The 25,178-nt window shown below is 47.1% G+C and overlaps 1 protein-coding gene across 1 annotated transcript; it reads left to right on the top strand.

Annotated features, from left to right (window-relative positions):
* Nucleotides 1–12,124: 12,124 nt before the first annotated feature.
* LOC103296942 (polyunsaturated fatty acid lipoxygenase ALOX12) lies at nucleotides 12,125–24,451 on the top strand. The gene is made up of 14 exons (XM_054709265.1): nucleotides 12,125–12,508; nucleotides 13,025–13,226; nucleotides 14,516–14,597; nucleotides 14,690–14,812; nucleotides 14,929–15,032; nucleotides 15,250–15,410; nucleotides 16,590–16,733; nucleotides 17,556–17,765; nucleotides 20,449–20,535; nucleotides 20,961–21,130; nucleotides 21,629–21,750; nucleotides 23,675–23,775; nucleotides 23,897–24,067; nucleotides 24,189–24,451. The coding sequence occupies exons 1-14, from the start codon at nucleotides 12,374–12,376 to the stop codon at nucleotides 24,366–24,368; spliced, it is 1,992 nt and encodes a 663-aa protein (XP_054565240.1). The 5' UTR covers nucleotides 12,125–12,373; the 3' UTR covers nucleotides 24,369–24,451.
* The last annotated feature ends 727 nt before the right edge of the window (nucleotides 24,452–25,178 follow it).

Below are 25,178 nucleotides of genomic sequence, written 5' to 3'. Positions count from 1 at the left end.
CGATTATGGGAATTTGATATATTTGTAAATATATATAAAATCATCATGGTATACACTTTAAATATATTACAATTTTATTTGTTAATTATACCACAATAAAGCTGAAAAAAATTGGAGGCCTAAGTACTTTTATGGAGTTGGCCATTTCCCTATATATCTTATTGTAGACAACATGTTCACCATTCTCTTTCATTGGCTTACTAAATATAGCCTACTAGCAATTTTTTCTTCATGCCAAAACAATCCATGTCCATTGTAGAAAATGTAGGTAACCTGGATTAACATAAAAGAAGAAAAAAATATATAAAAATTATCCAAAATTCTACAACCTAGAGATGTTACCTTTATGTACATTTCCTTTCTGTGTAACCAGGGAGGAGGCCTACAGTGCTTATTCCTCTTTCGAAAGGAATTTACCCTTGTATAGCCCCTGTGGCTACTGCTGTCTTAGTTTATGTTATGCAACCCCATTCCACAAGTCACTCAGATTAGACCAAGAAAGATGAGCATGCTACTTGTGCTAGTCATGTTTGGTCAGGAAAACAGACACCACCTTGGTTTTTATAAGCCAAATAAAGGGAATTGGTTACACAGGAAATGGAAAAGCTCAGAAGCCAAATACAGGATGGTGAGGCCACTGAGAGATTAGCAACCACTCTCATCAAAAGACACTAAAAAGATAAACCACAGACTAGAAGAAAGTATTTATAAAGCATGTAGCATCTAATTAAAAATTTGCATTCCGAATGTAAAAAGAACTTTTACAACTCCATAATGAGAAGACAAACAGCCCAATAAAACAAAGTAGACCAAATGTTTTAAGTGACACATTACCAAAGAAAATATATGAATGGCAAATAAGCACTTGAAAAGATGTCCAACATCATCAGTCACCAGGGATATGCACATTAAAACTAGGATGTCTAAAACTTGAAAGACTGTTAATACCAAATATTGGTGAGGATGGAGAGAAACTGGAACATTGAGGATCAGAAAGTAAAATGGTATAACTACTTTGGAAAACAGTTTGACAGTTTCTTATAAAGTTAAAGGTTTAAATATCATATGACTCAGCAATTCTCCCTCTAACTGATTATTCAAGAGAAATAAAAATATCTGTCCACACAAAAACTTGATGATAGTCCAGCTGGCATGGCTATAGTTGAGCATGGACCTATGAACCAGGAGGTTACAGTTCCTTTCCTGGTCTAGACACATGCCCAGGTTGCAGGCTCGATCCCCAGTAGGTGGTGTGCAGGAGGCAGCCTATCAATGATTCTCTTTCATCATTGATGTTTCTATCTCTCTTTTCCTCTCCTTCCTCTCTGAAATCAATAAAGATATATTTAAAATTAATTAATTAATTAATTAAAAAATAAAGACATGACACAGCTTATAAGCAAGAGCAGTATGCTGAGTGTGGGAGGGTGGGGGGGACCCCAATCTCAAAAGTCACATGCTGTATTATAGAGATGGAAAACAGATTAGTGATGGCCAGGGGTTAGGGATGGTGATGGGTGGAGAAAGAATGTAAAAGAAGAAGATCTTTGTGTTGCAGAATACTTCTGTATCTCACTTGCAATGGTGTTTACACAAATCTATACATATAGAATGATACACACTCACTGTACCCATGTTGATTTCCTGGTTTTGATATTGTACTGCAGTTAACATTAGGACAAATATGTGATACCTTAATCAATAAAGATATTTTTTAAAGATGTTCATGGCACCTGTTTGTACTATCTTTGCAATTTCCTGGGAACCTATAAATATTTCAAAATACAAAGTTGAATGAACCACTAATTCTATCTAATAAAAGAGTAATATGCAAATTGACCGTCACTCCAACACACAAGATGGCCACCCCCATGTGGTCAAAGATGGCCACCCCCATGTGGATACAAGATGGCTGCCACAGGCTGGCCAGCAGGGGAGGGCAGTTATGGGCGATCAGGCCAGTAGGAGAGGGCAGTTGGGAGGGACCATGCCTGCAAGGGAGGGCAGTTAGGGGTGACCAGGCCAGCAAAGGAGGGCAGTTGGGGGTGGCCAGGCCTACAGGGGAGGACAGTTGAGGGGACCCAGGCCTGTAGGGGAGGGAAGTTGGGGGGGACCAGGCCTGTAGGGGAGGGCAGTTGGGGGGAACCAGGCCAGCAAGGGAGAGCAGTTAGGGGTGACTGGGCTAGCAGGGGAGGGCAGTTAGGGGTGACCGGGATGGCAGGGGAGGGAAGTTGGGGGTGACCAGGCCTACAGGGGAGGGCAGTTGGGAGGGACCAGGCCTGCAGGGGAGGGCAGTTGGGGGCAACCAGGCCAGCAGGGGAGGGCAGTTAGGGGTGACCAGGCCAGCAGGGGAGGGCAGTTGGGGGCAACCAGGCCTGCAGGGGAGGGCAGTTGGGGGCAATTGGGCCAGCAGGGGAGCAGTTAGGCATTGATCAGGCTGACAGGGGAGTGGTTAGGGGGTGATCAGGCTGGCAGGCAGGCAAGCGGTTGGGAGCCAGCAGTCCCGGATTATGAGAGGGATGTCCGACTACTGGTTTAGGCCCGATCCCACAGGACATCCCCCAAGGGGTCACAGATTGGAGAGGGTGCAGGCTGGGCTGAGGGACACTCCCCCCCCCCCCCCCCCGTGCACGAATTTCATGCACTGGGCCTCTAGTATATATAGTAATGTGGATAAATCACAAAGACATTATGTCAAGTAAATAAAACCAGATGCAAAAGAGTATATGATGTGTGATTCCTTTTATATATAACTATAGAAAAAACAAATCTAGAGAGACAAAATGGCAGCGGAATAGACAGACGTGTCCTGAGCCTTGTCCCAGAGCAAATAGTGTGAGCAGCTGAAACGAGTGGAATTCAGCCCGAATTGGCAAATGAGACTCAGCTGGTGAGACAGTTTGCAGCCAGGAAGGGCAGAGGTCCCCTGGAGAAAGGTGAAATCAAGGATCTAGGCAAGAGAGTCTGTTGGACCTCTTTGCCCAGAGGGTCAAGGAGAAACTACACAGCGCCAAGCCGCGTCCCTGAGGACAGGCAAAGCATCTGACTGTGAAGAAAGGGCCCACGGGACTGCAGGAGGTAGGGGATTTTGGACCTTGGATTCTGGATTTTGGATCTGAGCTCAGAGGTAGCCCCGAAGGGCTGGCCAGACTGTGCAGTGCCAGCAAGAGAGGAGCTTGCAGGGATGCAGTCCTTCCCTGCTCTGAGGCCTGTGCCTTTCTTCACTGAACCTAGTTCGTAGGACCTTTCAGATACAGACACTTACCCATGGCTGAGGTATGGAAGAAGGTGTGGACTTGTGGAATCTGGGGAGAGTGGGCGGCGGTCCAGGAGAGGTGGTAGTGAGTCTGCTGCTGAGTCATACCTGAGCCCAAGTCGCCATTTTCTCCTTTTTGCCGGTGGAGAGTCAGGCTTTCAATTTGTTAAAAAACACATAATCTGTGAAGCACAGTAAACTGAAGAGTAATAAAATGGGGTCTGCCTGTAGTCAACAAGCAACCAGGATGGAAACACAGAGACTTCAGAGAACCAAGATGGTGGCATAGGTGAACACCTATACTTGCTGCCTCTCACAACTACATCAAAAGTACAACTAAAAGGCAAGACAACTACCACCCAGAACCACGAAAAAGCTGGCTGAGTGGAAGTTACACAACTAGAGAGGTGAAGAAAGCGCATTGAAACCATGACACCATGCATAGTTATTACAACATTATTGACTACTAGCAGCCCGTATGCACGAAGATTCGTGCAATAGACCTTCATTCACCTGGCTGCCTGCACCAGTTTTCTGCCGGCACCAGGGACCCAGGCCTTGGCTGTGGCCACCACCTTCTGCCTTCTTTCAGGGTCAGGGCTTGGCCCCGGGCGGCGGCCTTGGCTCTGCTGCACCCCAGTGTCCCTGCTAAGGATCGTAGGAGCCGACCCCCGTGGTTGCCTGCGGTCCATGCAGGCTCCCCGCTGGTGCCCAAGGCCGGGAAAGCCTCCGCCCCAGGCTTTCCCGGCCTTGGGCTCTGCCACACCCCAACGTCCCTGCAACGGTTTCCTGGTGGGCGTGGTTGGTGGGCGTGGCTTGTGGGTGTAGCGAAGGTACGGTCAATTTGCATATTACTCTATTATTAGGTAGGATGTTCCCTAAACTGTACTTTACATCCCCCATTATTATTTTGTAACTACCAATTTGTACTTCTGAAATTTAGTGCCATCCTCTTAAATATGAAGAGAAAGCTAAATGTCTGGTGAGACATTTGAAAAAAAAAGGGACTTAGGAAAACAGGAATAGTGCAGGAACATACTTTTTTAAAACTGTAATTACCATGTTCAGAAATATGAGATTTAGCTTCCTAGAAACAAAAACAAAAAGTGTTTTCTAAAATTAAAAAAGAATAAAACAGGAAAGACTTAATAGCAGACATTTTTTAATTCAATAGGAGAGGGAAAAAGTTGAGAAAGTCTCCAAGAAAACACTAAAAAAGATCTGGAAATAGAAGAGATAATATAGGAATTTAATCAGACATTTTAAGTCATTGTATTGTAGGCCTTCTTTGTTATGGAGCTTAGCCTATACTTTCACTAACGGAATACCTTCAAAATTCTGAGGGAAGTTTATTTCCCATCTAGGATGCTATTTCTGGACAAATTACCAATCAAATGGGAGTTGAATAATGATATTTTTCAAATATGCAAGATATTTTAAAATGTACCTCTTAAGAACTCTTTCTCAGGAAACTTCTACAACAGATGCACCTGCCAGGCTCCATGTGCACTGGCTGCATAATAACCAATATTAAGTGCTATCACACTAACCATTATCCTAAAAATTCACTGATAAATCACCATCCCTCACATGGGCCCGTGAATTGGGTTGTGTATTTTTAATTGAGTTGTTTATATAGATAAAGGGCCTGCAAAAAATTTTTGCTTTAGACCCTGTACATCCTAGGAGGAGTCCTAATCAAAGCAACAGAGACTATTAAAACAATAAGCACATAAGAATTTAAGAATGTGCTTTAAGAATGAAGAAGTCATAAATAAAACTTGGGAGTGGATTCATCAAAGTGACAAGGACGAAAGGTGACACTTAGTGTCAGAGAATGGGTGGTAACAATATAAATCAAGCCCATGACACTTTCTGGGCTAGTTCACCCATTCCCCTTCCCCTCCTTGAACGTTAGCCCCTCGCATATAAAGCAGGGATAAGATCTACTCTGTTTTGTAAGATTAAAGTAGACACATTCATTCTGTTTTCACACACACACACACACACACACACACACACACACCTGGATTGTCAGCCAATTGCCAATTGTTTTTTGGAGATGGGGGTGGCAGTGTATGAATCTTAAGAAAGTCAATCTCTGCTTTTTTTCATTTTACAGACATTAATAAAAAAAAAGTGATGCCTGAGAATTAATTTTGACGATCATAAATATGTTGGTAAAGTACAACAGGCCTATGACTATTTACAAAACATCCCAAGAGCCACTTTGGTTTGGGAAAGCCAGGAGGCAGAGCAGAACAAAGATGAGACTGAGAGATAAGTTGTTTTACATGATAAACTAAGAATAATACTGACTTTCCTCAAGTACGCCATTAGTGGGGAGCGGAGGAAGGGAGGGGAGGTGAGACAGCCTGGGAATAAGCAAAAACAAGGTAAGGTAAGATAGTTCCACAACAAGGAGCCTGTGGGTTGGACATGGGGGTACTGGGGAGTCAAGTAGGCCACAGAGCAATTTCTGGTGGCAGGAATGATTGCAAAAAATGTTAAGAATATAGATAGGTAATATTAATCCTTGCAAATGACTCTGTCTTTATTTAAAATTTTCATATTTTGCCCAGCCGGCGTGGCTCAGGGTTTGAGTGTTGACCTATGAACCAGGAGGTCACTGTTCAATTCCAGTCAGGGCACATGCCCTGGTTATAGAGACGATCCCCAGTGTGGGGCGTACAGGAGGCAGCCCATCAATGGTTCCCTTTCATCACTGATGTTTCTATCTCTCCCTCTCCCTTCCCCTCTGAAATCAATAAAAATATATTTTTAAAAATAAAATAAGCCGAAACCGGTTTGGCTCAGTGGATAGAGCGTCGGCCTGCGGACTGAAGGGTTCCAAGGTTCGATTCCGGTCAAGGGCATGTGCCTTGGTTGCGGGCACATCCCCAGTGGGGGGTGTGCAGGAGGCAGCTGATCGATGTCTCTCTCTCATCGATGTTTCTGACTCTCTATCCTTCTCCCTTCCTCTCTGTGAAAAATCAATAAAAATATTTTAAAAAATAAATAAATTAAAATAAAATAAAATAAAATTTTGATATTTTGTTCATTATGGTTATTTATCTTGATTACGGGGTTTTTGTGGGGCCGCTTAAGTGTTGCACCTGAAGCTAAATACCTCACTCACCTCACCCCAGTCCCTGCCCTGGTTATTACCTCTTCAAAGCTTTAGTACAAGTCTGCTAGGTGGAACACATTTGGGCTAATGATAGCTTTTAAAAATGGTTCAGCACAGGGTGGAGCAAGGAAGTCATCAACAGTGAAATACATAAAAATTGTCTAAAGTCAGTGTGAATAAGAATTTGAATAATGTAAGATAAACAGTGTTTGGGATGGTTAGAGGGTGCTGGCAAGGATCCCCGAGAAGAAATGGAATTTCTCTATCCTCTATACCCTCTGCTGGACCGCACAACACACTTGTCCTTCAATCTTTACTTCTCAAAAATGGAGTGAGAAGCCCAAGATGCGGTGGGTCTGGCACGGCAGTTCAGTCCTGAAAAGAGAGGCCAAGAACTGGATGTTGGATCCCTGAGGAAAATAGATTCCAGGGGGGCTGGAGGGAGTGAACAGGATTAACCTCTCAATCTCTACACAAATGTTGGGAAGAGTCAGCTTCAGAACAAGTAAATCCAAGTCGTCTAGAGATGCCAGTTTCCTGGGGAAGGGATTTAAGAGGCTTATCTTGACACCACGTTTGCTTAAAATGCAAATTGACTACAAACAAGGATGCATGGAGTCCATACCTCCTCCACCAATGAAGTTGGGGAGGTAAGAACAAGGCACAGAGCCTCTGGATTCCTGTTCCACTCCTTGTTCTGGATGAACCCAACCTTTCATTTTCCTGTGTCAGCACCAAGAGTGAGTACTGCTAGGGAAATCACTCCTGAGCCTTATTTCTCTACCTTTCCCCCCAATTATTGCCCCTACAAAGCCTGTAAGAGATGTTTTTCCTAATGGCTCTCTGTCCTGGCTCCATGGAACTTGAATACATTAGCATGTCTGTTTATGTGCATGGCCCGTTGGAAGGCCACCAACCACTGTGATAACTAAGACGTTGTTGCCCCACTGTGAGAGTGCACAATCTGAGGCCAGTTCCTTCACATTTTCCAGGTTTATCTCCTCCCTCAGGGTCTTCTCCTCATCACTCACCCTCATTCTCCTACATCCCACCCTCTCCCTCTCACTGGCTCTGCCGCTCACCCACCTCCAGCTACGGCCCTCTCTCTGTTCCCTTCTGGCCTTATTTCTTGAAAGGCAGGTCGCACTCTGGTCTACATTCTGCCTCCATCTCTCTACTGAACCTGTTCTCCACAATTTCACAAATGAATTGTGTCTCCCACACACGCATACTCTTTCAGCCAGCAATTCCATGTAACAGAACTTTTAGCAGCACTTGCCTAGGACAGTGATGGGCAACCTTTTGAGCTTGGTGTGTCAAACTTCGCCAAAAAACTGAGCATAACTCGGGTAGTGTTATGAAAACTGGTGCAGGCAGCCAGGTGAATGAAGGTCTATTGCACGAATCTTCGTGCAAACGGGCTACTAGTCAAGTACATAAGGATGTAAGTACAAGCACGCCCTTTGTAGCATTCAGCATCGGTCATAACCGTGGAAACCACTGAATGCTCATCAACAGAGAAATGGCTGGGTGCACTGGGGAGCACCATGCAGCCATTTAAAAGAATGAGTCAGAGGCATAACTATTGAACTGCAGAGGTTTCCAAGAGATCTATCTCTTGAGTGAGAAAAGCAAGCTTCCAGAAAATGTATACTATGTAGCACAACTCTTCTTTTTAAACAATCTTTTTTGTCTATGAAATGTAAGGTCCATCCCTCTCACCCATATCCTCTGGGGAAACAACAGTGAGAGAAACTTTGATCAAGAAGCTAACTTGTTCTGCAAAGAGAGGTAATGAGAACATGGGAGTCAGTTCCTGGCACAGAGACCAGGGCCCTGGGAGTCTGGAGAAAAGGGGTTTAGCATTGGCATGCACATGTGGCAGATGTGGGCTTCCCTGTTGCAAAAGGCCCAGGCAGTGTCAAACCGTCGGTCCTTCCCGTGGCACACATAAGGAAAACGGTAACTGTAAGGACAAATCAAACATGGTAAAGAGGCTTGATTCTCCCTGTTGAACATAGATTTCCCCCACCCTCCCTTTTCTTAGAGCATTTACTTTAGCAAACATATAATTGTAAGTTCTTTGTCTCTTTGAAATGTGTGTAGATCTTTCTAAAAACTAAATAAGCTTCTTGTCAGTTTTGTGCCACAGGAATGTCTTTCCTAAGGACCTGGGAGCCAACTTTTTGAAATCTAGGAAGACAGCAGCCCTCTCTCCCAGTTTCTGTGAGAGGGTGGGAGCCTAACTGAGATGGGCTCCTTGCTCTAAGTTGCAAAACTACATCTTCACTAATAAAAGAGAAACATGTAAATTAACCGTACCTCCACTACACCCACAAGCCACGCCCATAAGCCATAAGCAAATTAACCCAACCAAGATGGCTGCGGCCACGGAGTGAGCAGGAGGCTTGGGTTTCCCCGGCGATGGAGGAAGCCAAGCTTCCTGGCCGGCCCTGGCCTCCTCTGAAGGCTACAAAGTTTCAATTATAGAAGATAAATAAATCCCAGATACCAGGGCCTCCACTTGGGTCTCTGGGGGGGCATGGCTGGCCTGCAAAACACCACAAGCCCCTCTCCCAGTCCGCCCCACACCCCAAGGGAATCCCCACCCTGATCCAGGACACCCTTCAGGGCAAACCAGCTGGCCCCCAACCATGCACCAGGCCTCTATCCTATCTAATACAAGCGTAATATGCAAATTGACCATCACTCCAACACACAAGATAGCTGCCCCATGTGGTCAAAGATGGCTGCCCCCATGTGGACACCAGATGGCCACCACAAGATGGCTAGCAAGGGAGGGCAGTTGGGAGTGACCAGGCCTGCAAGGGAGGGCAGTTGTGGGTGATCAGGCCAACAGGAGAGGGCAGTTGGGAGGGACCAGGCCTGCAAGGGAGGGCAGTTGGGGGTGATCAAGCCTGCAGGAGAGGGCCATTAGGGGTGACCAGGCCAGCAGAGGAGGGAAGTTGGGGGTGACCGGGCCTGCAGGGAAGGTCAATTGGGGGGGACCAGGCCTGCAGGGGAGGGCAGTTAGGGGTGACCAGGCCTGCAGGGAAGGCAGTAGGGGCAATCAGGCTGGCAGGGGAGTGGTTAGGGGGTGATCAGGCTGGCAGGCAGAAGCAGTTAGGGGGCAATCAGGAAGGCAGGTAGGCGAGCAGTTGGGAGCCAGCAGTCCTGGATTGTGAGAGGGATGTCTGACTGCCCTTTTAGGCCCTATCCTGGTAGGATTGGGCCTAAAAGGGCAGTCAGACATCCCTCGAGGGGTCCCAGATTGGAGAGGGTGCAGGCTGGGCTGAGGGACACACCCCCTGTGCACGAATTTTATGCACCAGGCCTCCTGTCTATATATATAAAAGGCTAATATGCTAAGTGTCTGTCTGGGTAATGACGTCACGTAGCAACACCTGGCTTCCTCTCTCTAGCAACCACTAGCCTCCTTGCAGTTTCTTCAACCCAGGAACATGACTTGCTTTATAGCCAGGTGCAAATATTTTACACATTAACAAAATGTTTGTGAGGCATTTTCTCATACCTCATCTCATTTGATCCTCACAGAAGTCCTAGAGTAGGTAGATAGGAGACTCAGTAGAATCCTATTTTCTTTTCATTAGCCAGAAAACGGAGATTTAGTAAGTTTAGAAACTTGACCTGACTGAAAAAAAGTAAGAATGGTGGTCCTTGAAAATGACTTCAGGTTTTCTCACTGCGCAGAATATAGTCAAACACTGCTACAGTTAAATATTTTACCCTTTGTTCTCCTTGCATGATTTACAATAATAATCTGCTTCATGCTGATATTTACTGCTGTGTTGCTTACAATTACCTGAAAGAGAAGTTGGGGTGCTTCACTGGGCTGGAAAAAGTTTAGCTAAATCAGAAAGTGGGTCTAATTAAGCAAGTTTATTCTAAACCTATAAAAGGCTAAGTTGACTCGCGCATGCACTATATATATATATATAAAGCTTCTCGCTGGCGCCAATCACACACTTGTGTTTCAATCTGTCATTGTCAATCGTGAATTTGGTTGACACTTCTATTATAGAGTAAGGGCAAATAGCGATATTAAAATATTTCTTCTAATTAATAATTAATTTTCCTTTCATTGTGCATGAATCCATGCACTGGGCCACTAGTTTTGTCATAAAGATATAAGAACTGCCCAGCCAGTGTGGTTCAGTGGTTGAGCATCAACCTATGAACCAGGGGGTCTAGGTTCGATTCCTGGTTGGGCGTGTGCAGGAGGCAGCCAATCAATAATTCTCGCTCATCATTGCTGTTTCTATCTCTCTGTCCTTCTTCGTTCCTCTCTGAAATCAATAAATATATATATTTTTAAAAAGATATAAGAACTTCGTTTTTCCTATAATTAAGCCTATTAGTTATGCAGATGGTCACCAATTACCAGGTGAAGTTAGAATGAACCATGTGTGACAAATGGTGGCATCAAGCCCCTTCCTTGAGGAGCAGTTATTGTCGATCTTGAGAACATGTGTGTAATGTTGTATCTGCTTGGCTACATAAAAGGGTGAGATGTCTCTCTCTTTACTATCTCACTGGTTAATGCTTATTCAATAATAAGTTCAGCCCGGCTGGTATGGCTCAGTGGTTGAACATTGACCTGTGAACCAGAAGGTCGGAGTTCAATTCCTGATCAGGGCATATGCCCAGGGTTGTGGGCTCAATCCCCAATGTGGGTTGTGCAGGAGACAGCCAATCAATGATTCTCTCTCATCATTGATGTTTCCATCTTTCTCCCCCTCTCCTTTCCCCTCCAAATAAATATAAATAAATAAATAAAAATATTTTTTAAAAATAATAAATCCATTCTCTTTCTTTACTACCTTCATTACCTTCATGGAGAGGTTTTTCAGGATTGGGAAACTGTTTTTAATTATCCTCCCCCCCCCCCCCAACATAATGTGTGAACTTAAAAAGGAAAAGAGAAAAAGTGGGAGGAAGGATCTGGAGTAGTGAGACCTGGGACCTGGAGGGATATGGAGAAACAGTATGTGGTGGCAAAGGCAAAGGCAGAAGCATTTCTGGAGGAGTGATGCTGGCATTCAGTTGGAAATTGTTTCCACTCTGCAAATAATAGAATACTAGCAGCTAATACATACGGGGACTGTGTGCCAGGCACTGTTCTAAGTGTTTTAAACATTAACTCATTTAGCTCATGCCATAGCTTGGATTACTGTTCTTGGGTATTCACCCACGACCCCCACTGCCCTGTGACCTCATAGTACTGTAGAGTGGGGAGAAAGTATCACCAGCCCCTGGCCTCAGAGGCAACCCTCTGGTGCCTGAGGTCATAGCTCCAGGTGTCTGGTGTCTTCCTTACCCCACCTCTGCCCTGCTGCTCTGGTAAACAAAACCCTAGCGTTGGAGCAGCCCCCACCAGCCAAGAGGCGAGGGTGGCGACAGCGGCAGGTGGCTCAGCTTTGTTTTGAATAGAAGAAAGAGGCCACCTACACAGTAACCCAAATTATCAGATCTCCCTTCTCCCTACCTCGCCAAATCAAGAGGGGAAGGGGGATGGGCGCGGAGGGTGGGCGGAGGAGGAAGAGGATGAGGAAGGGGGGCCAATTGCATCCCAATTTCACAATGGGTAGGTGAAACACACTAGAGGCACCCAACCTTTCCAGTCCTCCCCCTGCCTCGCTCCGCCCACCTCTTCCCCTCGGGGCCTCCCCGAGGCGCCAGCGCTGCACAGAAGAACTCTCCAGAGAAGGAGGGCGAGGAGGAAGCAGCACCAGAGCGCACAGGGCTTGCCACAGCTGCCTCGCTGCACAGGCTGCTGGAGCGAGCCCGCCTCGTGCTGGCAGCCAGGGGAAGGAAGGCCTATTCTTGCAGGAATCTCCCTGCATCCGGCTTCTACTCTTTAAAGACCCAACCTGGCCCTAGAGCTTCTGCACTCCCGCCCGTGGCCCTGCGTGGTCCGAGAATCTCAGGACGCGGCTCCCCATCGCCTTGGCTACTAGAGTCCCGCCATGGGCCGCTACCGCATCTGCGTGGCCACTGGGGCCTGGCTCTTCTCCGGGTCGTTCAACCGCGTGCAGCTGTGGCTGGTCGGGGAGCGCGGGGAGGCGGAGCTGGAGCTGCAGCTGCGGCCAGTGCGGGGCCAGGTCAGCGCGGGTAGCTGGGACCCCCATCCCCGCCGGGCTCAGGGCAGGAGGCCCGGGGCGAGTAACAGCGCGAACGCGCCCATTGGGACTTGCAGGAGTTGGGACGCCTGCCCCTAAGCGGGGAGAGGGTTGGGGCTGGGCTCAACCCCTTTCTCCCTCCCCCACCGACCATGGTCCTCGCAGCCTCCACTACTTTGCCAGTTGACCCCAGGCCAGTGTCCTGGGATGAATGGTCAAAGGGAAGGTCCTCCGAGAGCGCGGGCGCGGTGAGAGCTGTGAGTGGACGGGGTAGGTGATGATGCTCAGCGTTCAATTCAAAATACTCAAGGCCTCGCCCCGCCTTCCAGGTCTTCCCGGTGAGATGGGCGTCTGAGACCCACCGCACAGGTGTTGGGAGGAGGCAATGCTGTCCCTGGAGGCCTTGTCCCCTGGCTCCAGAGTGGACCCCGCACCCTCAGTTAAACGTCCTCTCCCGGGTCCCTTCTCCTAGTTCTCACCGGGTTCTGGTCCCCACAGGTGGAGGAGTTTGAGCAGGACGTTCCCCAGGACTTGGGGCCACTGCAGTTCGTGAAGTTGCGCAAACACCACTCCCTGGTGGACAACGCCTGGTTCTGCGACCGCATCACCGTGCAGGGCCCAGGAGCCTTAGAGGAGGCCGCCTTCCCCTGCTACCGCTGGGTGCAGGGCGAGGACCTGCTGACCCTGCCCGAGGGCACCGGTGAGGGGCTGCATCAGGGAAGTGGGAGCAAGGCCAAGGGATTAGTGGGGGGATGGGGGAGAGGAGAATTGCACTGAGGCTTGAAAAAGTGCATCCTCAGGAGGTTAAGGGTGGGCCAGAGAGAGATGGGGGAAAGTTATACATAGAATTAAAAAGTGGAAGTGGGCCTGGACAGGGAAATGAGTGATGTGTGTAGATCCCACCTTCCAAGAATGTGAGGATAGGGAATGGGAGGTGCAGCCATGCTGGTAAACAGAAGAGCCAAAGTAAAGAGGGACGGAGATCTCCATGGGACTGGGAACAAGTTAGAGCAGGGACAGGTAAGGCTAGCACATGGACCCCTGAGAGGAGGCAGGGAAGGGAAGCAATAAATGATATGAAGATGAAGAGCTGGTTCGGCTGTGACAACATGGAAAGACACCTGTGAGGACAGGGAGCACACTGAGTGGGGTGGGGATGAATGAGGACAGCAGATATTGAATTAGTTGCTGTGGGAAATGAGAGAGGAATACAGAGACCATGAGGGCAAGAACAAATAAGGTTGGAAATATGAAATATATGATTTTGATATAGGTATAAGTAGTGATAAGAGTAGGAAGAAGCCAGTAAATATAGAAGCACACAGAGCTTTTGAGGTGTGGCAGGTGAGGTTCAAGAAGTGAATATTTACCAAATATATGTTAGAAAAAAAGATATGGGCATAGGGGTGATTAAGATTTTATCACCATAATCCAGGTGATTTATCCAACCATAGATATTGATGAAATAGGATCAGGTGAATTAAGGGACAAGAAAATGGTGGCAAACATGACACTTTGGCCTCAAGGCAAGAGATGAGGGCTGAGGTAAGTAAGACCAGGAGTGCAAAGTTGGGATAAATGTGTCTGGGGACTCAATGAACTGAGGCACAGCCAGGGATAAAAGCAACAGAGCACCACTGAGCACATATACGAAAAGAACGAAGTGAACTTGAAGCACCATTTTGCCTTTCCTGTAAAATCTACAATGTTCATTTTGCTTGCAAACATTCTTGCCTGACATTGAATAAGCTTGGTTGGCACACATAAGTCACTCTGGTGCCGATCCATAAGCCAAGTCTTAAGCGTCTACTCCAAGTTTGTCCCATTTTGCTGGTTTTCCTCCTAAGGCCTTCTTCTTTTTTGGCACCTTAAGGAGTTGTTCTTCCTGTTTTCTCCACTGTGTGATCATACACTCAGTGGGTGTTTGTGAGGACAAACAGCACAGGACCACACAAAACTGTGTGGCCAATTGTCTTCGTGTCTCCCCAGCCCGCCTGGCAGGAGACAATGCATCGGATGTGTTCCAGAAACATCGGGAGAAGGAACTGAAGGAAAGACAACAAATATACCGGTGACCACCCACCCATATTAGACCCCAAGTTTCACCCCTCATCCCCTGACCCTGCCCACATCACTGACCTGAACCCTGTCCCCATGTCCTAGCTGGGCCACCTGGAAGGAGGGGTTACCCCTGACAATAGCTGCAGGCAGTGAGGATGATCTACCTCCAAATACGAGATTCCATGAGAAGAAGAGGCTGGACTTTGAGTGGACACTGAAGGCTGGGTGAGGAAATGCCTGGAGCTCAGAGTAGAGTAAGGGCTGGGAGACCCAAGAATGATGGTAAATAGTGAGGGGCTGAGGAATCAGCTAATGGGTTCATGCCTCAATGCCTGTCCTAGGGCACTGGAGATGGCCCTCAAGCGTGTTTACACCCTCCTGAGCTCCTGGAATCATCTGGAGGATTTTGATCAGATCTTCTGGGGCCAGAAGAGCTCCCTGGCTGGTCAGTGGTTCCCCAGGTGTCTATAACCCCTTGATTGACTGGAGGAGGGACATTGAGTTGTGGTGAATATACTCCTCCTCTTTGGGGTGATGAACATAACAATATACAGATGAAGTATTATAGAATTATACACCTGAAACCTATGTAATTTTATTAACCAATAAAATATTTTTTTTAAAAAAAAATCCTTCTCCTAACCCCCACTCTGACCCCCCAGAGAAGGTTCACCAGCGCTGGCAGGATGATGAGCTTTTTGGCTACCAGTTCCTCAATGGCGCCAACCCCATGCTGTTGAGACGCTCCACCTCTCTGCCCTCCCGGCTGGTGCTGCCCTCGGGGATGGAAGAGCTTCGGGCCCAGTTGGAGAAAGAACTCCAGGTACTCCCTCCAGCCTTTTATTGTCTTCTTGTCTGTGTGGGAAGAAGTGGTAAAGGGGAAGGACCAAAGGAAGGAGGCTCTGGTAACCCACTATCCCTGAATGCAGAATCCTGTGCTGGAAAAAACCCAGAGATGATAAAATATGTAGGAGAAACTCTGAGGAGCTCCTAGCATAGATGTCCAAGGCACATACAGGTGGGGCCAGAGATGTTAACTGGGACAATGACATTCCCTGGCTGATGTCAGTGCTCCCAACACCAGTGTTCTTGGGCAGCAAGAAGGATGAAGAATGCACTGCCAGGTGGGGAGAACGGAGGAAGGTTCCTGGAGGAGAAAAGCTGGATACAGAAAAGATGAGCTGGGTTTAAGGCAGACGAACAAAGCAGGATGTGAGCATGTTCATGTGCATGTGTCTGGATTCCGTGGCAATGGTAGTCAGGGAACCTCTGTGGATCACTTGGCAGAGGAGGTGAGATTTGGACAGCGAGTGAAACAGTGTTTGCTGAGCTGATGGGCGCCCAACACGGGGAGCAGAGCGCTGGGGGACGTTGGGGAAGGGGCACAGCCATCTTGACAATGGGAGAGTTTGCAATGCCCACAATGCAAACTGGACTGAGAGGCCAGGTTCTAAACCCACACCTGCTACCACAAAGCCTGCACAAGCCATCAACCCACACAAGGTGGTTTCTTCATTTATTTAAAATGAGAGGAATTGGAACCCCGGCTGGTTTGGCTCAGTGGATAGAGCATCTGCCCAGAGACTCAGGTTCCTGGGTTCAAGTGTGGTCAAGGGCATGTACCTCGGTTGCAGGTTCCCTGGCTCTGGTCAGGGTGTGTGCAGGAGGCAACCAATCAATGTGTCTTTTCTCGCATCGATGTTTCTCTCTCTGTCTTTCCCATTCCCTTCCACTCTCTAAAAATTAATGGAAAAATATCCCCAGGTGAGGAATAATAAAAATAAAATGAGAGGAATTGGACAAGAAGCTCGGGTTCTGCCAATAGAACTCTGGTACTGATTAGGATAATGGCAAGAAGTATATAAATATCTTTGTTTTTAATTAAATTTATTGGAGTGATCTTGGTTAATAAGATTAAGTATCTTTAAATATCTCCCCCAACCTTTGCCCTGTCCTTGTAGATTTTGAATTTTAACCATGGATATGTTCGGCTTTTCCCCAGAAGGGTTCCCTGTTTGAGGCTGACTTCATCCTTCTGGATGGAATTCCAGCCAATGTGATCCGAGAAGAGCAGCAGTACCTGGCTGCCCCCCTTGTCATGCTGAAGATGGAGCCCAGTGGGAAGCTGCTGCCCATGGTCATCCAGGTGAGGCACCTGGGGCGTCCGCCTCCCAACACTGCTCTCTGTTCACCCAACCTCTGCTCCCAGGGACCCAGCCCCCTGGCTCTTGGCTCCCAAATGCCATCCTCACACGGTGAGACGTGTCCTCATGTCAGTCTTTGCTTACAGCCTGGTTTTCCCTGACTCACGCAACTGGAAGTACCTGTTCAAGAGTCATAACGGCCTCTTGGAGTTCTCACCCTGTACTCAGTGGTTCTCAAACTTGAGTGTGCGTTAGAACCACCTGAAGGCTAGTTAAAACACAGGTTCTGGGTCCACCACCAGATTTCTGACTCAGTAGATCACGGGTGGGGACTGAGAATTTGCCTGGCTAACAAGTTCCAAAGTGATGCTGCTGCTGCTGGTTTGGGAACACACTCTGAGAATCACTACTTACTCTCTCAGTAGCCTTGACTCTAAATACACATTGTTTCCTGAATATCTTTTCTCCCAAAGTTCTCAGCAGTCAGCAAATACTGTCAATTTTCTCACACATCCGGCGTCTCCTTTACAATCCCCCCACCCTAACTCAGAACCTCACCACATTTCTCCCAAACCACTGTTAGAATCTTTTTACTGGCTCCTGCTTCTGACTCTCCTGCATTCAACCTGACCCTCACGGCTCAGCACTCATATGGCCGCACAGCCAGTGAGAGGCAGGGTGGAAGGGTCCTCGTTCCTCCTACTAGATTATAACTTCCTGGAAAAGAATAACCTTACTCAGTCCTCTCTGTTTCCCCCGGAATGGTGACCATAATGTCATTCATAAAGTAGAAGTTCAATAAATGTTCCATTCCTTTTTCCCAGATCCAGCCTCCCAACCCCAGCTCTCCCACCCCATCACTGTTCCTGCCTTCGGATCCTCCACTTGCCTGGCTCCTGGCAAAGTCCTGGGTTCGAAATTCAGATTTCCAACTGCACCAGCTCCAATATCACTTGCTGAACACTCATCTGGTGGCTGAAGTCATCGCTGTCGCCACCATGAGGTGCCTCCCAGGACTGCACCCTGTCTTCAAGGTAAATCCTCTACCCTCCATGTCCCATCTTGCTGGCCAATATCAAATGATACTACAGCAGCAAAAAAATGTTTATACCAATTTGTGAAAGAAAGAGGGAAGAGTAGAATGAAGACTGTATCCATATTTTAAGACTTCTATTTTTATTGCATCAGGTCACCTAATGTTTCTTCAGGACATGTTATAAGGGAACCCTCTGAAATTCCAGCGACCTGACAATCTAAGCAATGAGCCTGGAATGTTGCTGGACTGTTGTTAGTAAAACAAAACCCTTGCTCCTGTCATAGGAGATTTATTGTTTATCCAGGAAGACAAGTGATGCCCGTAAGAACCAACCAGTGAGTCACATCTGGAACTAGAATTTAAAACCACGAGACTGCCTATAAACACTATAGTATTGGCAGAGAATGCCCCACCCCAACTGAGGAGTCTGCTGTAGGAATGGATCAAAAGGCAAGGAGAGCACCTTGAATAAGGTTATTCTTTTCCAGGAAGTTAGTAGGTTACTTATACCTGCCCAGGAAATAGGTGGAGAAAGGCATGCAAGGTGGTTACAGGAATGACAAGAAAACAAATCAAAGACTTGGTGAAGGGAGGAAACAGCAGGTGCACATGACTGTGAATAAGAGTGAAAAGGGAAAGGTCACAGGTCTAAGCTGTAACACCTCAGAGTCCACAGGATGGGTGAGTTGTAACTTTATAAAAGAGGATTTCAGTGTCTACTACTAAGCACAAGGCAGCAAAGTAAGACTTGTGCTTGCTTGAAAGTATTCTCAAAATCTTGATGACACTTTAGATACAAGGAACATGGTAGAGAAGGGACAACACTGATACAACCTTATGAACCAGAGCAACTGTCAAAAACAGCAAAGTCATGAGAGGAAGCCACTTTGGAAGCAAACACAAGGTGTTCAGTGTTAGGTCCACGGAGTTTGAGGTGTGGGCAAGATATGCAAATGAATACCTGGTGTTTCAAGCTGGGGGTTTACACCCTGACCCCAAAACCTGCCCAATAGTAGCTATGGCCTCATTAAGTCTGGGATAAAATAGACGAGATGGAATCCAGTGTAATTAATAGAATCTTGGATTTTACTGACCTCATGGTGCTCCTCCTGCATCACAGTCTGCTGCTCACCCCCCTGTACTAGTTCATCCCTCTCCACACCTCCATCCGCTCACCAACACAGCTTCATCTCCCGGCAAACGGCTGAGCTGTTATCAGGACACACAGGAGAAGTAACCTGTAAATGTAGGCAGGCTCTGCATTCAGACTGCCAGCATCTAACCCTGAATCCTGGCCTCAGCATTGACCAGAGGCTTGCTTCAGTGTCCTCGTCTCTCAATGAGGACAACAGGAGCCCCACGCGGGTTGTTGAAGGATAAAATGACATAACAGTGTAACACAGGCTGAAAGCCAGAAAAGCCATTAGTTCTTGCCATTGCAATTATTATTACTCTTATTAGGAATTGACTGTCCTCAGGTATCTTCTCTCCTCATGTGGATTTGGACTTTCTATGACACTCAGCCTCTTTCATCAACTTTCTGAAAAGTTTCAGACTGTGAGCTGCTTGGCAGCAGAGATATCACTTGGGTCATTCCCTGTATCCAGCATCAACTCAGATAAATACCAACGCTACAAGAGACCTGTATATAAACTGGGTCGAAATGAACACAAAATAGTGTGAGATAAAAAGAAATGTATGTGAGGATCAGGGGGCCTTACCTAAGGAGAGCTATTTTTTAAAAAGCTATTAACGCCCTAGCTGGTTTGGCTCAGTGGATAAAGCATCTGCCTGCAGACTAAAGGGTCCCAGGTTCGATTTTGGCCAAGGGCATGTACCCGGGTTGCAGGCTCAATCCCAGTAGGGGCCGTGCAGGAGGCAGCCAATCAATGGTTCTCTATCATTATTGATGTTTCTATCTCTCGCTCCCTCTCCCTTCCTCTCTGAAATCAATTAAAAACTAAATATTTTTTTAAAAGCTGTTAAAGATAGAGGGGACCTAACTGCCTAACTGGGGGTTAGGCAGATTTGACGACAGGCCCTCTGCTGCTTAAGTAGGTAGCTCAGAATGGCTCCTCTCATTCTGACGGAAGGTGCTCACCCCCTAAAAGCCTACAGTGAAGCGACCAGAGGATAAGGGTGTGGCTTTGATAAAGAGTAGAGGGGTAATTATAAGCTATGAGGATACAAATGATAGAAGAACAAAAGAAAATCAAAAGGGGCAGATTCTTTAAAATCAAACACTCAAGGTAGAAATGATGAAAACAAATGATACAGCTGAGACTTAAAGACTTCTGTGTGTACTAAACCCTCTTCACACATCACTCACCTAAGCATCACCACTGCCTCCTGAAATAAGAAACCCATTATCACCCCCTTTTGGCAGATGAGGTGATAGATAGGGGATGAGACAGATTATTATTAGAGGGTCCATTACCTTGGACAGGGATCAAAGTGTAGATTGAAACCCAGGTCAGTCTAGCGCCAGAGCCTGACTCACAGGGGAGTAAAGAGCATGAGAATGAGTGACCAGAGAAGTAGAAGGAGACCAGCCTGCAAAGGCACTCGCAAGGAGAAAAGCATCAAGAGGACAGGAGGCCACCATGCTGAGTGCCACTCCCTGATAAAGAAGGGCCCAAGCATGTCCTCCATAAACCACCCCTTCAACCTTCTCCATCCAGCTCCTGATCCCACACACCCGCTACACCATGGAGATCAACACACGGGCAAGGACCCAACTCATCTCAGATGGAGGTGTATTTGATAAGGTAAGGAGGTAATGGAATGTGGGGCCACCTAATCACCCAACTCTGCATGACCTCCTGTCATTTTTAAGATCCCAGATTGACTTGGCTGGTGTGGCTCATTTGGTTAAGCATTGTCCCATGGACCGGGAGGTGACTGTTTGATTGCTGGTCAGGGCACATGCCCAGGTTGTAGGCTCAATCAACAATAGGGGACGTGCAGGAGGCAGCTGATAGATGTATCTCTCTCCCTCTCCCTTTCTCTCTCTTTAAAATCAATAAAAACATTTTTTAAAATCCCAGACCAACCTGTGTAAATGTCCTGACCCTTAAATCCAGGAGCCTTGTCCCTTTATACCAATGTCATTAAATGTGAGAACCCCATATCTGAACCTCCTGTATACTATGCTCTGTCTTCTTCCTCAAGGCCTCTCATCTCTTTGTCCCAGGCTATGAGCACCGGTGCAGGAGGCCATGTGCAGTTGATGCGTCGGGCCATGGCTAAGCTGACCTACCGCTCTCTCTGTCCTCCTGACGATCTGGCTGACCGAGGCCTGCTGGGAATCCCAAGTGCCCTCTATACCCATGATGCTTTACGGCTCTGGGAGATCATTGCCCGGTGGGTGAGAGTGGGAGCTGAGAAAGGAAGGGTCATTGGGGACAATGAGAATGGGTTTTTGGCCTGAGGTCAGCATGGGGCAAAGGGAACATGAAAAAAGAAGAGTCAGACATGAGGATCAGATGACTCAATCCTGAAAAAGAAGAAGAATGAGGAGACAGTGGGTACAGTCTGATAAGGAAGAGACTAGGATGGGGGTAGACAGCCTTAGCTGGGATAGCTGTGGATGAGGAAAGGGATCTGGATAAACCAGGGTTTTTGTCAGGAAGAATGACTACACCCTATATAGAGAATTTCTAGAAGTAATGACCCACATTTTCAATATTTTCTACGCTAATGTGTAGAAAGAGCTGGAGAATGTCCCAAAAAATAAGTCTTAAAGAATCTACACTCAGGCACAGTCAGAGTGTGTTGGACAGAGGCCACAGAAAAGGATTAATGGTCAGAGGCCAGAGCCTTGTACTCGCAAGGAGCTCAGCTCCCTTCTCTTCTGGGCAGGTACGTGGAGGGGATTGTCCACCTCTTCTACCACGGGGATGACGTCGTGAGAGGGGACCCTGAGCTGCAGGCCTGGTGTCAGGAGATCACTGAGGTGGGGCTGTGCCAGGCCCAGGACCGAGGTGAGATCCCTCCCCAGAGAAGGAAGCTCTCAGACACTCTGCTTGGAGCCCCTTATCAGCCATGCCCTTTTGGGGACATGATCCCAACCCCTCATTACCCTCTCTCCCTCCAAGTGTCTGAATCCCATTTCCACCTCCTAGGTGTTAGGACCATACTAGAAACCCAAGGATTATTCCCCTCAGAGACCCTGACCATCAACTTTTATGTACCTCCCTCCCCTTTGCCTAGTCACAGATGCCTCCAACCTGCCACAGCATGGGACCCAGTGGGTCCAGAACCACAGCCAGTGGGTGGGGGATCTGCCCAGGCCCTACTAGAGTCATCTCTCCCATGGTGTTTATTTTCATATGCCTGAGGATATGAATGGGAAGATTTTTCCATCAAATCCCACAATGACCCACTCTGGTTTTCCTCTCTTATCCTCTCTGCTACTATCCAGTGCACCCTTCCATAATGACAATAATTATTGTTTACTAAGCACTTGTATCAATTTTTAATACATTATCTCATTTATAAGGTAAGTATCATCTACACTTTACAGGTGAAGAAATTGAGGTCAGAGGGTCCAGGCATGCAAGGTCATTCTAGGTGCAAGCTCAATACTGTACATGCTTTGGTTCAAATCTAAACTCAGTTCCCTGTCCCTTGGGGCTTACATTCCTTTTGCCAATCTGTCCTTCCCCCGACACACACACCCTACCCCCCCCCCCCCCCCCCCCCCGGCTACGATCTAGCCACTGGCTTAAAACTTAGTCATTAGCTTTAGCACACCCTAATCACATTTAACTGCTGGGGAAGAAATTGCCTTTCTTGAGCTCTCCTAGTTCATCCTCCTCTCTCTAGCACGCATGGACCAACCTGGAATGCTTCAAATCGTCCTTCAGTCCCTGCTCCTCACACTTCACACCAGCATCTCTGCCTCTGTAGGACACCTCAGACATTTATTGGGGAGCCATCGTAGCCATACCCTGGAGATGCAGTGAGCAATAAACCAACACCTGCGCTCTGGAGGGGCCTCTCCCTGTGGAATCTGAGGCTGCACCATCCCCACCCTCCCAGGACCAAACTCTCTAGGACATCTCAGTACCGTCCTGTAGGTTCTACTTGCCCCCAAGTCTCTACTTCCTCTGCCTGGCCATCTTTTCCCCAACTAGTATCAACTACATTTGGAAAATACAACTTTCATATGTTAACGTTAACCTCCAGCTAACTTCCTCTCATTCTCTCCCCCTAGTTCTCATAGCTGACTTTTACCCAATTTTCCCAACAGACTTGTAGAGGAAATGTGCTAAGATTAAAAACTGTCAGAAATTAGCAGTCAGAATCCCAAGTTCAAGGTCAGCCTCTGCCTTTTCCCAACTGTGTCCATTTTATCTATAAAAGGAGAGTGATTATACTTGTTTCACTTAACTGATAGGATTATTGGGTGGCCTGGGATAACTTGTGGAAAGCCTCTCTTGGCTGTGACACTAGGAATCCCTGACTTCTCTTATTCCTCACCTTATAATTCAGGCACTTATAATTCCCTGTCTGGGAATAGGGGGAAGCAACCCTAAATTCTTAACCATTTTTTAAGGCAGAAGATATTTGATTAGTCAATCTTTTTAGCCTCCAACCCTTCCATAATGACAATAATTATTGTTTACTAAGCACTTGTATCAATTTTTAATACATTATCTCATTTATAAGGTAAGTATCATCTACACTTTACAGGTGAAGAAACTGAGGTCAGATAAGTTAATTGGCCTAAGGTATCCAAACTAGATTGCTTGAGCCTGAACTGAAAATCATGTCTGATGCAAATATATTTTGAATAAATGAACCAACACCCATCAATTCCAATATGCAGACATCCCAAGACATCAACCTTTATTTCCTTCCTCTCATGCTATAGCCTCTAAATCCTGTTTCTTTCTTCCCCAGGTTTCCCTGTCTCCCTCCAGTCTCTGAATCAACTCTGCCATTTCCTTACCATGTGTGTGTTCACGTGCAGTGCCCAGCATGGGGCCATCAACCAGGGCCAGGTATGGACAGCTGAAAGCCCAGGTCCCTGAAAGCAAGTGTCAGGACCTCAGGATGCCCCAGGGAGAGATAGGGGTTCAAACCCTAAGTGCCAGAATCCTAGGTTGTACTTTCTTTCCCCAGCTGGACTGGTATGCCTGGGTCCCTAATGCCCCGTGCACAATGCGAATGCCCCCACCCACCACCAAGGAAGATGTGACAATGGCCACAGTGATGGGCTCACTCCCTGATGTCCAACAGGCCTGTCTTCAAATGACCATCACATGGCATCTGGGGCGACGCCAGCCAGACATGGTAAGTGAGGACTCTAGGGAAAGAGAAATGATGACGGAAGGGGAACAGCAGAGTGAGGGGCTAGGCTCAAGATGCTTCAGCCTTCAAACTAGAAACTGGCTGATCCTTTGTTCTTTCTTAGGTTCCTCTGGGGCATCACAAAGAAAAGTACTTCTCGGGCTCCAAGACCAAAGCTGTACTAAACCAATTCCAAACAGATCTGGAAAACTGGGAAAGGGAAATGACAGCCCGGAATGAGCAACTTGACCTTGCCTACGAATACTTAAAGCCCAGCAACATAGAGAACAGTATCACTATCTGAGCTCTATGGTGCCCCCACCTGGAGACCTTCAGCTCTCCGAAATAAATTCTCTACATCAGTATCCCACTGGCGGGCAGCGAGAGGGGTGGAAGGAGTGAGGGGGGGGGAGGGCACGTGACAAACTTTTTCTGTAAAAGGCCAAATAAAAATTGTATGCTATGTAGGCCACACAGTCTCTGTCACAACTACTCAACTCCCATTGTAGCAAAAATCAGCCAATATCTGCTCTAGCTAGTTAGGCTCAGTGGATAGAGCATTGGCCTACAGACTGAAGGGCCCTGGGTTCAATTCTGATCAAGGGCACATGCCCAGGTTGCAGGCTTGATCCCCAGTAAGGGGCATGTTGGAAGCAGCTGATCAATGATTCTCTCTCATCATTGATGTTTCTATCTCTCACTCTCCCTTCCTCTCTGAAATCAATAAAAAATATATTTTGAAAAAACAGTCAATATAAAAATGAATGAATATGAATGTGGTCCAATAAAACTTTATTCATGGGCAGTGAATGTGAACTTCAGGTGTCACAAAATATTCTTCTTTTGGTTTACAACATGTAAAAATACAAAAAACTGGCCTGGGGCACTGACCCTACTTGCAAACATCCAGAGAATGCTCTCAGGGGTGGGTGGAAAGATTTCTTGGAGAAATGAACTACCTCAACGAATTCTCCTTTCCCAGTGCGGGGGCCTGATGCGGCGGGGGCCAAACATGGTGGGGATCTCCCTTTTCTGCGTCCCGCGCGGAAAGAGAGATGAACGAACCGGTTCTAAGTGGAGGCGGCCAGGGATTGAGAAATAATAGAAATAAAGA

This window comes from Eptesicus fuscus, chromosome 20 (genome assembly GCF_027574615.1).
Source record: "Eptesicus fuscus isolate TK198812 chromosome 20, DD_ASM_mEF_20220401, whole genome shotgun sequence".
Lineage (NCBI taxonomy): Eukaryota > Metazoa > Chordata > Mammalia > Chiroptera > Vespertilionidae > Eptesicus > Eptesicus fuscus.
This window is presented reverse-complemented; position numbering and strand designations above follow the sequence as displayed.